Genomic DNA, 14,511 nt, shown 5'->3' with positions numbered 1-14,511 from the left:
TGAATACATGCAAACACCTAGTTGCGGGTACAGCAATGCAGTAAACTTGGACAAAGTACTGTGACTATGTGTCCCAGTCCACCCAGCTTTGAATGGGTACCTCGTTAGGATGAGAAAGCAACAACTCAGTGCGCCTACTTCCCAGGGAGTTGAGATTGATAATACGATGTGCCGTTGAGACTGACATCCAATGATCGGGGGGAAAAATACCAGCGCCTTGAGTATGCACTAGTTGCGTGGATATGTGCGCCATATAAATATCCTATAATAATAAAGAAACTAAACTCACTCACTTACTCGCTCACTCACTCAATCTCCAAAGCCATAGGGGCGGTGGGGTAGCCTCATGGTTAAAGCGTTGCCTCGTCACGCTGAAGACCCGGGTTCGATTCCCTACATGGGCCCAATGTGTGAAGCCCATTTGTGGTGTCCCCCGCCGTGATATTGCTGGAATATTGCTAAAAGCGGCGTAAAACCATACTCACTCACTCCAAAGCCATAATAGTGTTGGTTTCTGCATCAAACAATAACACAAACCAGAAAGTAAATATTATAAAATAATTTATTGACATATTTGCAGAAAAAAGATTTTAAAAAACCTCTGTATCAAACAAAAGTATATCCAATAAATAAATATTTCATCACAGACAATGCTTTATCACACAGGCTTTGGAATAAAGGCAACTTTCTTGGGTCTTCACATGCATATTTATAAAAACAATGAGAAATGTTTTCCGTGCAGAACATTTACAACAAATATCAAGATGAACCATAATATAACAGGATATCATCAACTATAACTAATAAGCAATAATTTACTCATGACTAATTCATTTTCAATAAATATACGATAATATAACAAGATAAACGACAATATAACAAGATATCATCAACTGTAACGAATAAGCAATAATTTACTCATGACTAATTCATTTTCAGTATATATACTCAGTTCCAAAAGAAACTTAAACTAATGCAGCGGTCAATACAGAGACTGATGTTTGTTCATGAACACATGCACAGAAAACGATGGGAGTCCTTCAAGGGAACACGCAAAAGATCTGTATTCATAAGTACAGGTATGTTTTGTGATAACGTCTATAAGACGTTAGATTCTGCCATTAGATAACGTCCCTTGAATGTCATGGGACATGACATGTTAGTGTCGAGTATTGCTTCCCTTAGCAACCACTTTGTTATCCCCCGCAACGTGTTTTGCTAAAGCACAAGCACCTGCAGATCTTGTAGACTGGAACAGTCTCTATTGACCAGTTCTTATATCACTTTCCATCACCGTGTAATGATTAACAAAAATTATCATGAACTGATATCTCCTTTGTTGGTGTTGTCTAAATATCAGTTTTGTCATGACAGCCAATAATTACTAAATAACAGAAGGATCATGAACTGATATCTCCTTTGTTGGTGTTGTCTAAATATCACAGTTTTGTCATGACAGCCGATAATTACAAAATAAGATCGTGAACTGATACATGTACATGTATCTCCGATGTTGGAACTGCCTCAAAATATCACAGCTTTGTTGCATAAGTTTTCTGGTAACAATGATACAAAAATACTTTCTCTTGGAATCACCTTATCACCAAAGAAAACATTGTGGTCGTCTGTATCCATGGCAACCGGTTATTGTTCCTGATCTTCTCCTGAGGGGTCCGATCCACCTGGCTTCTGTTTCTTCAAATAGCCACGACTGAAAAACACATCAGGGTATTACGTGACACAGAAGTGTATGTCCTGGGCACACACATGTACAGAATGGATACAGAAAAACAATATACAGTCGACTTCTCTCAGAGGCATTTTAGAAGTTGTATAGATGAAGGAAAACCAAGTTCTATGGCTAGTCAACTTCTTTATTGCATTGAGTGCGACGTTCCGGTGTAGGTACTAACATCTCCTGCTTGATAACGGTGTTAGTAACTACATCGAAACTTCGCACTCATTGCAATAAAGAGGTTGACTATCCACAGAACTTGGTTTTTCTTAATATACAGTTGAGCACTGTTGTCTCGATATTCATGGGACCAAGAAAAAATATCGAGTTATCCGAACTTCGAGACATCCGACCAGGGCATATCATCACATATCACTATGAAAGAAAAGAAAATGCTTCTCAGTATGTTTTGATTTGTAACTATAATCCGTTATCAGTAGTGTTTGTCGTAACAGTGAGTACTTCCTAATTAATTCCTTCTTAATTGATCCTAATTAAATAACAAACAAGTGACAGTATCAACTCAATAAGCCCTAATTAGTTTACACTACCACATCCCTTTGATTCATGCCTCACACCGTGTGTAAACATATGGCAACAACCTCTGTTCAGAGGGGATACTTGCCCATGAAAGGTAGGTGAATATCGAGTTTCTTTGCAAATATCGAGTTAAAAGAGTAAGTTGTCTTGTTGGGACCATGAAATAATATCGAGATATCCGAAATATCGAGACATCCGTATCGAGTTATATGAGCTTGAATAATGATAAATCATGAAGGATTTTGCCGGGACCGAGATGTTATATCGAGACAACCGAGATATCGAGTTATCAGAGTTCGACACAACAGTGCTCGACTGTATGTCATATCCTTGGATATGCACAGTAATATTCACTGTACCAATATATTGAAATAATATAAAGAGTTCCTGCAAATTAAAGTAATTTTTAAATCATAAGTTTAAAAAAAACTACACCATTTCTATAATTGACAGAGCCCTCATACTTCTTTATGGACTGGTGAATTTGACCCTTAGTACAGGTCCGGGTAAAACCTGCATCAATCTCAAACTTGTTGTGAGTGAGTGAATAGGTTTTATGCCACTTTTAGCAATATTCCAGCAATATCATGGCAGGGAACACCAGAAGATATCACTACTCTGGTTAACCCAAGAATGTTAACAGTTGTGGGGCAAGACTGAAGTCGTAGAAACTCTCATTAGTCAAGCTGTCAAGCACGGTCAGCCATTCAAGGTGAGGTGAGGTGAGGTGAAATTGGGTTTAACGTCGTGCTTGAGAATATTTCGCTCATATGACGACATGCATGCGTGTGTATGTGCGGCTGCTTGTACTAGCCCAGACTGAAGCTGGTTTTATAGTGCTAGCTCACTGAGATACCATGCCGCAGTGAAGTATGAATACCCCACTCAGACACAGTATACTGACTCCGAGCCGACCAGTCCTTGTTGTACCCATTAATGCCGAGCGCCAGGCAGGGACCAACAAGTACCATATGTTAACGTCTTTTGGTATGACGCGGTCGGGGATCAAACCCGCGACCTTCCGCTCTCCGGGCAGACGCTCTAAACACTACACCACGGAGGCGGTCTAGCCATTCAAGGACTGGAGGTGACCAACATTGGTTAACTGATTTGTGACCAGGACTATGCACAAGACCACATACCACACCGAACACCATTCTAGACTTGAGTAGGACTCCTATTTAGTTAATTCAGTTCTGGGAGACAGGACTACCACTCCAACCAAAGATGATGTTTGATAATAATAATAATGCATATTTATAACTCACACATATCCACACTCGTAAGCATGCTCTTGGCGCTACATAAAAATACATACATAATATATACAGAGTTGTGAAAACGACAATGAATTAGTGGTGGTCCGATTAATTGAAATAATCAAAAATTGGTCGCAGTGACTAAACGACCAAGCAATCGATCATTTCTCATTATCGAACACAAACAATTCTGGAACACTTGTTTTCATTAACAATATTTTTCACATGGTTGGTTTTGTCTGTTACATTTCGTAAGCACTACAAGCTCGTTTCAAGTCATGATTGAATTTATCTTAAAGATTCCAATAAATTTATGTTCCTAACATACTAGTCATCCTTTAAAGATGTGAAATTTTGCCAAAAAAACCCAGAAGAACAACATTTTTTTCCCTTATTTTAATGTGCATTAACAAAATTCATAAATGACATTAACCAATTATTTTCGATGATTGATCGGTAGTAATGAACCAATCATCAATTATGAGATTTTAACCAATTCCCAACACTACAATGAATAGGTGCATAATGCATAAACAATTATAATACTGAGCAAAGAGGTAAGTTGACTTAAAAGAATCCAGAGATTCAGAGTGTTTGAGGTCAAAGGGGAGAGAGTTCCACAAGACAGGAAGAGTAGGAGAAAGTTCTGTAGCCAAAGGTTTTAAGTTTGTAGTTAGATGCTGTGAGAAGGTTTTGCTGCTGTGAGCGAAGTGCCCACACTCACAGTAAGGCGTTGGTCTGCTGCAGTTCCATTATCTTGGCCTCCGTCGACTCCATCCAGGCCTTGTACTTCTCCCCCCAGGATTGCTGCAGCTGTAACAGGTGGTGTATAAATTGTATAACACCCCATGTACATCTTCCTCACAGAAACAACTGAACAAGGATGCAGGGGTACAGTGTTTTTATTGTGTTATCAGTCACATGAAGCATTCTCACCTGAAAACATTACTGAGAGTCAATTGGACTTGAAAATACTTAGACCAGATAAATACCAACCTTCACCTTCAGATTCTCCTCCATCTTCACCCAGGTAAATCCCTACCTCTATCCTCACCCAGGTAAATCCCTACCTCTATCCTCACCCAGGTAAATCCCTACCTCTATCCTTACCCAGGTAAATCCCTACCTCTATCCTCACCCAGGTAAATCCCTATCTCTATCCTTACCCAGGTAAATCCCTACCTCCATCTTCACCCAGGTAAATCCCTACCTACATCTTCACCCAGGTCAATCCCTACCTCTATTCTCACCCAGGTAAATCCCTACCTCTATCCTTACCCAGGTAAATCCCTACCTCTATCCTAACCCAGGTAAATCCCTATCTCCATCTTCACCCAGGTAAATCCCTACCTCTATCCTTACCCAGGTAAATCCCTACCTCTATCCTTACCCAGGTAAATCCCTACCTCCATCTTCACCCAGGTAAATCCCTACCTCTATCCTTACCCAGGTAAATCCCTACCTCTATCCTTACCCAGGTAAATCCCTACCTCTATCCTCACCCAGGTAAATCCCTACCTCAATCTTCACCCAGGTAAATCCCTACCTCTATCCTCACCCAGGTAAATCCCTACCTCTATCCTTACCCAGGTAAATCCCTACCTCTATCCTCACCCAGGTAAATCCCTACCTCTATCCTCACCCAGGTAAATCCCTACCTCCATCTTCACCCAGGTAAATCCCTACCTCTATCCTTACCCAGGTAAATCCCTACCTCTATCCTTACCCAGGTAAATCCCTACCTCTATCCTCACCCAGGTAAATCCCTACCTCCATCTTCACCCAGGTAAATCCCTACCTCTATCCTCACCCAGGTAAATCCCTACCTCTATCCTCACCCAAGTAAATCCCTACCTCAATCTTCACCCAGGTAAATCCCTACCTCAATCTTCACCCAGGTAAATACCTACCTCAATCTTCACCCAGGTAAATACCTACCTCAATCTTCACCCAGGTAAATCCCTACCTCAATCTTCACCCAGGTAAATACCTACCTCAATCTTCACCCAGGTAAATACCGACCTGCAACTTGAGTTTCTCTTCCCTGTCACACCAGCCCGCCTCCTTGACACTGAGCTCCGTGGCCAGGGTGTCCACCCTCTCCCTCAGCTCCTGGTTCTCCACCCTCAGGGCAGCGTTTTCCCCTTCAGCCTCACTCAGCTCCACCCTCAGACAGGCCAGCTCCGCCTCATGATCACACTTGGAGTCCTGAAATTAGGGATCAATCTTGTGAGTGTAGAAATGCTGCTTTCAAAGATTCCTCTTGAACCACTTAAAAGTTGGCCCCAAGTCCGCAGCAAATACTCGTTAATGTTCCCACATCGGGACTAAAACTTCCTATGTTCATGTTAATGTACATCTCATTATTGACTAGTGGTGGTCCGATTAATTGAAATAGTCGAAGATTGGTCGCAGTGACTAAACGACCAAGCAATCGATCATGTTTTCTCATAATCGAATACAAACAATTCTGGAACACCTTTTGCATCAACAATATTTTTCACTAGGTTGGTTTTGTCTGTTACATTTCTTAAGCACTACAAGCTCGGTCCAAGTCATGATTAAATTTATCTTAAAGACTCAAAGAGATTTATGTTCCTAACATACTAGTCATCCTTTAAAGATGTGAAATTTGTGGAAAAAACAACCAAAGAACTACAAGTTCTTTCTTTATGTTTTTGTGCAAACAGGAAAATTTCATAAATGACGCTAATCAATTATTTTCGATGATTGATCGGTTGTAATGAACCAATCATCAATTATGAGATTTTAACCAATTCCCAGCACTATTATTGACAGCTCATAATGCACAGCTGTATGAAACAAATAACACAAAAGCTAAAGAGTGAGATTCCGGGTACAAAAAAAACAAAAAAAACTAAAGCACAGCATTCCTAACTCCAGGTTAAGGTCCCCTATGTGTGAGAGCTCATGGAAATTAATAACAAATGATTCTGTGGCATTTGATTGGCCAACCCAGCAGTATTCCCCACCCACAAACAGAATACTGTTTCCTGATTAGCTGTTCAAATGGGTGGGGCATATTTGCATTATTGCCGTTTTTTATGTGTTAAAGATTAAACAAACAGTCTGTGAAGTTAGTATGGAGGACATATTAATTTGTAAGATGTTAATTTAGTTTTGCATCAATGGACATAATAAATAAATATGCATGAGATTCACTTTGCATAAGACAGCTTTGGATATATTCATAGCCTGATCACTGGACTGAAGTTGGGATCATGTCTGAATGTAACGTTTCCCAGTGTTCACCACTTACTGGAACGCCATTGCCCAGTAATTTCAAACATGCCTTCTTTGTTACTAGTTTGTTTGGTGGTTGTTTAACGCCGCACTCAGCAATATTCCAGCCATATGGCACTGGTCTGTAAATAATCAAGTCTGGACCAGACAATTCAGTGATTGACATCATCAGCTCTGATTTATGCAATTATCAACCTAGTCAGTGAGCCTGACCATCCGATCATGTTAGTCGCCTTTTACGACAAGCATGGGTTACTGAAGACCAATTTTAACCTGGATCTTCACGAATATATTAAATCTTTGTCAACAAACCTGTGCGTTTTGTGTCTTCACTATTTCCAGTTCTTTAGCAAACTGCTTCCTCAGCTCATCTATCTCTTTGGCTGGATCAACAGCGCCATCTTTCTTCATCTCAGACTTGCTTTCTCTAATACATTAAAAAACACATGAAATGAGTGTGTTTTACACTGCTTCCCAGCAATATTCCAGCAATATCATGGCAGGGGACACTAAAAATAGGGGACCGTTCATAATTTATGGCTTCGGGGTGATGACGATTTTAAACTGGGGGTGGGGGGTGGTGGGTCAGCAATTTTGTACAAAAATTATTAAACGATTATGCTTAAATATTATGGGAATGGGGAGGGGGGGCATTGATTTTGTACATGATATGCAAGGGGGATTACTTTGTACATAAATTTTAGGAGGGGTCATTAACATTGTACATGCTTCTGCATAAAATCCATCTCTCTCTCTCTCACTCACTCACTCACTCTCACTCACTCTCACACACACACACACACACACACACACACACACAACACACACACACACACACACACACACACACACACACACACACACACACACACACACACACACACATTATGAACGGTCCCTAGGCCTCACACATTGCACCTATGTAGATATCAAACCCAGGTCATTGGCGTGAACCAGGTCAACCACTGGGCCATCCCACCGCCCCCAGGTCCATGAAGTCAGCATCAACAAGCAGGTTGTTCTGGACTTATTCTAAACCAAACTCCCTTTATGAAGTGTCACATTCACCCTTCTAACAGACAGAACTAGAAGCCATCTCCTGTAAATGTCCAGGTTAGTATTAGTCTTCAGCCACCCATGCTTGTTAGAAGAGGTGACAGGGCTCGATTTAGTACTTTGTTACTTGCACTGGTGCAACCCAATATTGCAAAGTGCAATCTAGCTATTAGCTGAACTTGCACCTGGTGCAACTCAATTTTTGAGTGGGTAAACTCTCAATAAAACATCTAAATAATTCAATACCATATTTCTTACATTGCATATTGCAATAAAGGCAGTGCAACAGGAATTTGGCTGGTGCAACTAGGTTTTTATCTTAGGTTGCACCTGGTGCAAGTAGGTTAACATCTCTTAAATCGAGCCCTGGGTGACTAATGGGATCTGGTGACTTGCTGACTTTGTTGCTGTATGTCATCGTATCCCAACTGTGTAGATTAATGCTCATGCTGTTGATCACTGTATTGTCTGATCCAGATGTATTTACAGACCGATGCCATATAGCTCAAATATAGCTGAGTGCGGAGTTTCACAACAATAAACAAACCTTTCTAAAGGATTGCAAGGAAAGGTTGAAAGGTCAAATTTTAGAGATAAATGACAACATGTATTTAACCTTTGGTCCCAGTAAGTACAGTCATCCCTCACCGTAACGTGGGTCTTGGGGTCCATGGATGACCCCCCCCCGCGTTATTAGACACCCGCGTTATAGGAACTATTACATAACGCGGAACAAAGGCCAAGTAAAATCTTATTTACCACGGACACAACAAAATTGGAAATTTTAATATTTATTGAATATTTAGATTAATTCGTCGAAGCAAGAGAGAGAAGTGCAAATCGTGAGATGGGATAAGTTTAAAAATCTACTATTTCGTTATTGTGCCCAGTCAAAGCTATATCGTATCGTTGGAGGTGAAAAAACAAACTTTGTAAATGAAAATAGTTGTGTACAGGAAACTTGCAATCAAACATCACTAGACATGATAATTCAATTGTTGTTCCTGTTATGCTACCTGTTATTCAACTAAGCCGGAAATAGCAATCAGCTGTGCACAGATGTTTTGGTCCAATGTACTGGTAATTCAGTTAAAAAACGATCTGATAACATAACATCAAAGCATTTCTATTCCATTATCAGAATAATTTATATCTTAAGCAGTTATTTTAACAGAAATATTATATATTGCTATCGTATTAGTATAACACATGTTTTCTACGAACATATTTAACATAATAATTAACATAGGCTAAGCACTCAAATGTGTTTTCTGACTTCATACGTTCTTGGATGGCGGTATTTACCCGTGCAATAACGCGGTGTGTTGCATCACAGCAAACATTGTAAGACTCGGCTGATGGCAAGTTGTCTTTTATAAGTTATTACGATGTTTCGCTGTTCGTCTGATTATTATTGAGAAAACCCTGCATGTTTTAAGCATCTGAAAAACCAGGGATATGTACGATAATCACTGTTAATTGCAATCTGCACTGAAATTCACTAGTTAAAAACTTAAGCTCAACAGCGGATTTGTTGATGTGCTATTTTCAATGACGTGAAGATGTGTGATCGCTGGGCAACTTTCTTTATGGGAGCCATGGATTACCCCGCGGTTTAACCGAATCTGCGGTATCGCGAAGAGCGTTATTGTGAGGGATGACTGTATAAAAAAATTAATGAAAATTAGTCATAAAATGGATTAAACATAGTAGCATGCTGGGCACACACTATAATACCTTCTGCCAAAGGGAACTCCAACATGTATGACCTCCCGTTCCCTCTTATGTACAGTGGTGTTCTTGGCCCTCCGAAGGTCATCTAGTCGTTTCCTGAGGCGGGTGACTTCGTCCTCCAGCTGCAGTGTAACGCGCAAACACAGTAGTTATCTCCCTTTGATTGCAAATGCTGCATCTACTGAAAAACAACCTGACCGGACTTCTGGGTTTTGTTATTACTTGTTGCTTAATGCAGCTCACATGTCAATAATTGGGTCTGGACCAGATAATCCATAGACTGATGTCATCAGGATTGATATATGTATTCGGGATACAATGACATGTCTCGTATCAACAAAGTCTGCAATCCTGACCACTCAATCCTGTTAGTCGTCTTTTATGACAAGAATGGGGATCTGCATCCTTGATAATCTCCAGGGTATATGTTACGATCACTCTCCACTATACCCTGGATGCATCCACGGCTTGGGGCGATGATGTTATTACCTCCCTTTGCTGGCTTTTTATCCAATCAGGTGCCTACGCTGGGAAGTTGAGCGTACCAATCACAACTCACTTTCCCTTCTTAAATTATCTAACCGTTTAAACTTGGGAACACAATTGATGCAGAGGCACTCTGAAAGAAGTAGAAGGAGTTCTGTCATATATTTTTTTAAAGTTTCAGATCTGTCAGTTTGTCTGTATTATTTCCCAAAAAATCTGAGTGGCACTGCGTACAAACCTTAAAACTGCGACCGCTATCCTTGTTGACACTGGCAAGCTCGGTTGTAATGGTGGCTTAGCTGATTGGCTACTGTGAGAATGCAGAACCAGCCAAGGGAGGTAATAAAATCATCGCCCCCAAGCCGTGGATGCATCCAGGGTATAGTGGAGAGTGATCGTAACGTATATCCTGGAGATTATCGAGGATGGGGGATCTGAAGACTAATTCTAACCCTGATCTTTACAATAGATGTCTCCTAGATCTATCTGCTTTATATTGCAGTTGAAATGCCAGAGGTACACATAATACTTATGTGAAAACTCAATTCTAATTAAGTCTGTTGCGTACAAGTACACTTGAATGTTTGAAAATACTCAATAAATTTGATGTTACATGCGTACACACAAAAATAGAAAAAATAACTGAGGTATATTGAAGGTTCTATTTCAGCACATGAACTTGGCAACTTGCAGTCTTTCTTGTCGTTTCTCATATTACAGATTAAATTTAATAACAAACACGTAAACCAACATTTAAACGTTATTACAATTACTGGAAAATGGCAAAATACCCAATTGAGTTTGAGTGAGGTAGGTACACTTTATTTGGAAAATTAGGATACCCAAGTGAGATGAACACAAGCGAGTACGTAACTCAATGATCCAAAAGGTTATCTGTAGCTCTGAATGCATAATACAAACTATTGTTATAACAAACTAAAATTAACAGTCACCAATTTTCAGGAACTATAGAAACACATATTGCACATAAGTAGTTGAATATACACAGGGTTGTATAAATGTGGGACCGACCATCAGAGGGAAATAACTTAGCTACATCGATACACACAGAAAGTTTTGCTTCATGATGGAGACTAAATAACACCCACCGTCACCGCAAGGTATTTTTATTTTGAATGAGAGAGTGAGTGCATTCAGCAATATCCCAGCTTTATGGCGGCAGTCTGTAAATAATCGAGTCTGGACCAGACAATCCAGAGATCAACAGCATGAGCATCGATCTGCGCAATTGGGTGAGGTGAGGTGAAATTGGGTTTAACGTCTTTCGCACGTATGACGACGTGCATGCGTGTGTATGTGTATGTGCGGCTGCTTGTACTAGCCCAGACTGAAGCTGGTTTTATAGTGCTAGCCCACTGAGATACCATGCCCCAGTTAAGCATGAATACCCCACTCAGACACAGTATACTGACTCCGAGCCGACCAGTCCTTGTTGTACCCACAGGGACCAACAAATACCATATTTTAACGTCTTTTGGTATGACGCGGTCGGCGATCGAACCCGCGAACTTCCGTTCTCTGGGCGGACACTTTAATCACTACACCACGGAGGCGGTCCTGCGCAATTGGGAACCGATGACATGTCAAGTCAGCGAGTCTGACCACCCAATCCAGTTAGTCGCCTCTTACAACAAGCATGGGTTACTGAAGGCCAATATTGTAACCCAGACCTTCACGGGTCTATTTTTTATTATGTATTACTGTGATGAAAAATCACAACTTGACAAATTCTGCTAAATATAGGGCCATTTTACAGCAAATCACTTGCAGTTAGGGTCTTTTCAAGCCTGAAACACACTTTGGAAATTTGTAAGGTAAAATGTCCAAATTTCAGGGTTTTTCAAGCCTGTGTGAACCCTTATTAACATGCACAAAACACTTGGAGACATTGGTAAATTCAAACAGAAATTCATTAAGGTTTCAACTGGTGTTGAAAGGTGAATACCGAGGTAGTTACATCAGCAAATTGGAGTATGAAAAAACAAGTACTGAAGTCCCATTATTTCTACCCTGGGAGAGACTAACGTCTATTTCAAATGAAACCTCCCAGCACCCATTACTAAATAACAACTACACATTTGAAAGCAGATGTTGTTTTATTTGATGTTAAAAGAATTATTATAAACACTCTTGAAAGATCATGGTGCCCCTGAAGACACTGCATTATTTAATGTATTGTGGGCCTACTGCCTTTTACTGGAAACAACAACTCTGACTCTGTTGTTTGACTTCGAGTATGTAACGAGTAGATTATTTACTATTTGCTGTTTGTGTACACAACCAAGATTAGACTACTCCTGCTCGAGCTCACGACCTTATGATCTGAGAATTCCCGGTTCAAGCTGCACAAACCTATTCACTGCGCATGCGCCATGAGCGCAGAGCAGCACAGCGGCGGCTGTTGAAACCATTTTTGTGGTGAATTGAGTGAATTGTTTGAACTCCGATTTCGCAGGAGATTTTCGCAATGTAAATCTACTTAGAGCCCTTGACAGAGAATCACTATATTTCTCACCTCTTTTACTTTCCCTTTGAGAAATGCTTCACTTGATCGTTGCTCAACTTCAGTTGTACTTGTGCGACGATTTGAGGCCATATTTGGTCATTCCTTCATTCCTCGTAAGGCCAAATTCTGATTCCATGCAAACAGACAAATGCATCTCACTTTTTGTAGTAATTGAATTTCATGGCATAATATTATCAAACTGTTTCTGAACACAAAATCAAATCAAATCATTTTTTCAGTTTCCAAGAAAAAAATCTGTTAAAATGTGACGAACTTAATACCTTTTTCGCTTTTAACCCTTAACAATGTAAAGACAACACAAACTAGAAGTGTTTGCATTTATTTGTGAAAAGAAGGGCCGTATCCTAAAGATTTGTACTATGTTTAATGTTAATAGCATTGATACATTTTGAGAAACCACAGTTATTTTTCTCATTGTTTTCCATCTCATGACCTTGACATTTAACCCTTTTATTGCATGTGCTAAACAGTGGCAGATCCAGAGGAGGGGGTTCAGGGGGTTCAAACTCCCCAACCCCTTTTTTTTTGAAAAGGACTAAAGACCACATTGAAGTTATGTTTTGCAATGGCGGAGCCAAGGTGGGGTTCAGGAACCCCCTGAACACACACACGCACGCACCCCTTGAAAATTTCAGGATCCACTCTATGATGAACTCCCTTGAACAATTTGGAAGATTTCTATTTATCGCTGCAAATAATGCAGTCATCAGAAAATCACTGGCATTACTAGATGAAATGCACCATAATCATATTTCTCTCAGTTATTTACAGGTCGCTCTCATGCCGCTGAATATTGCTGGCAGTGCGGCATTAAACAAACGAACAAATCCACTTATGCGACAAAGTTACAAGTGAGAGGTGGTAGGGTAGTCTTGTAACCCTGTACATCATTGTCCTAAATTAATGATCCCTCAAAATCTGATCCAATGAGACCTCAGCAGAAATGCATCCTAGGGGCTATGTGTGCAACAACTGTCATGATACCACTTGTACTAGAGGTCACAGTAAAAAGATTAGATTGGAACAAAATATGTCTGCGTATTATTTCAGAAGGTATAGGATTCCAATCCCAGGTAACCGCAGGCAGCTTAGTAGTTTAAGGGTTCACAAGTGAAGCTGAACACCTGGGTTAGATTCCCACATCAGTACAATCTGTGAAGCTATTTTAAGGCATCTTCTGTCGTGATATTGCTAGAGAAACTTATTGATAATATGTGTTTATGTATTGACATCTTCAACTCCGATTTCGCACGTTTTTTTTCATCACGTTATTTTTCAACTTTATAAGTTGAATTTGCATTTTTGATGATTTGTTTGGGTAAGTCCATACCGAAAAGTATCAGAATCTGCAAAGTTTTACGTTGCATGTGATCTTTAAATAATGATGGGATAAAACGTTTTCATTGGACCGGCAAAATATTATTAGGCTTACCAGTGCAGATATCAGACTAGAATTTTTTTGTGAGTATATGCACTGGAAAGGATTCCCTGCTTTCTGGCAATAACATACATAGTGTTTTCCTAGTTAGGGCGGAACCATCTAATGGTCGATTATACTTTTGGTGCTTCTCACCACCTTGTTATCGAAATCTGAACGATTCAACTTACATAAAATCTGGGCCTATTTTGCTTGACTCCGAGTAAACACAAGGAAGGTTGAAAAATAAGAGTATGACATTGACCTCTTACATACTTAATACATACTTCACAAGCAGTCAACTTTAAAGACTGACAATGCTAAACATTCAAGCTCCCACTTCCAAGGCGTTTGTATCAGCTGTGATCGCAGCAGCAATGTGTTTACAATGTCAAACTCAAAGGTCAAGGCCAGATATCGATCGTTATTTTTTTCATTATTTGATGTAATTAGTGTGTAAATATATCCAGAA

The 14,511-nt window shown here is 40.0% G+C and overlaps 1 protein-coding gene across 2 annotated transcripts; it reads right to left on the bottom strand.

Moving 5' to 3' along the window:
- Window positions 1-544: 544 nt before the first annotated feature.
- LOC124279216 lies at window positions 545-14,423 on the bottom strand. Of its 2 annotated transcripts, none has more exons than XM_046715022.1 (7): window positions 14,231-14,423; window positions 12,611-12,727; window positions 9,592-9,710; window positions 7,111-7,225; window positions 5,557-5,742; window positions 4,259-4,347; window positions 545-1,711 (listed from the first exon to the last, which is right to left on the bottom strand). In XM_046715022.1, the coding sequence occupies exons 2-7, from the start codon at window positions 12,689-12,691 to the stop codon at window positions 1,645-1,647; spliced, it is 657 nt and encodes a 218-aa protein (XP_046570978.1). In that variant the 5' UTR covers window positions 12,692-12,727; window positions 14,231-14,423; the 3' UTR covers window positions 545-1,644. The 2 variants fall into 2 exon arrangements, with proteins under 2 accessions (XP_046570978.1, XP_046570979.1); XM_046715023.1 differs by having other exon boundaries at window positions 14,316-14,423.
- Window positions 14,424-14,511: the final 88 nt, after the last annotated feature.

Source organism: Haliotis rubra, unplaced genomic scaffold (genome assembly GCF_003918875.1).
Source record: "Haliotis rubra isolate DU_JTF1 unplaced genomic scaffold, ASM391887v1 Scf248, whole genome shotgun sequence".
In the NCBI taxonomy this organism is placed as follows: domain Eukaryota; kingdom Metazoa; phylum Mollusca; class Gastropoda; order Lepetellida; family Haliotidae; genus Haliotis; species Haliotis rubra.
This window is presented reverse-complemented; position numbering and strand designations above follow the sequence as displayed.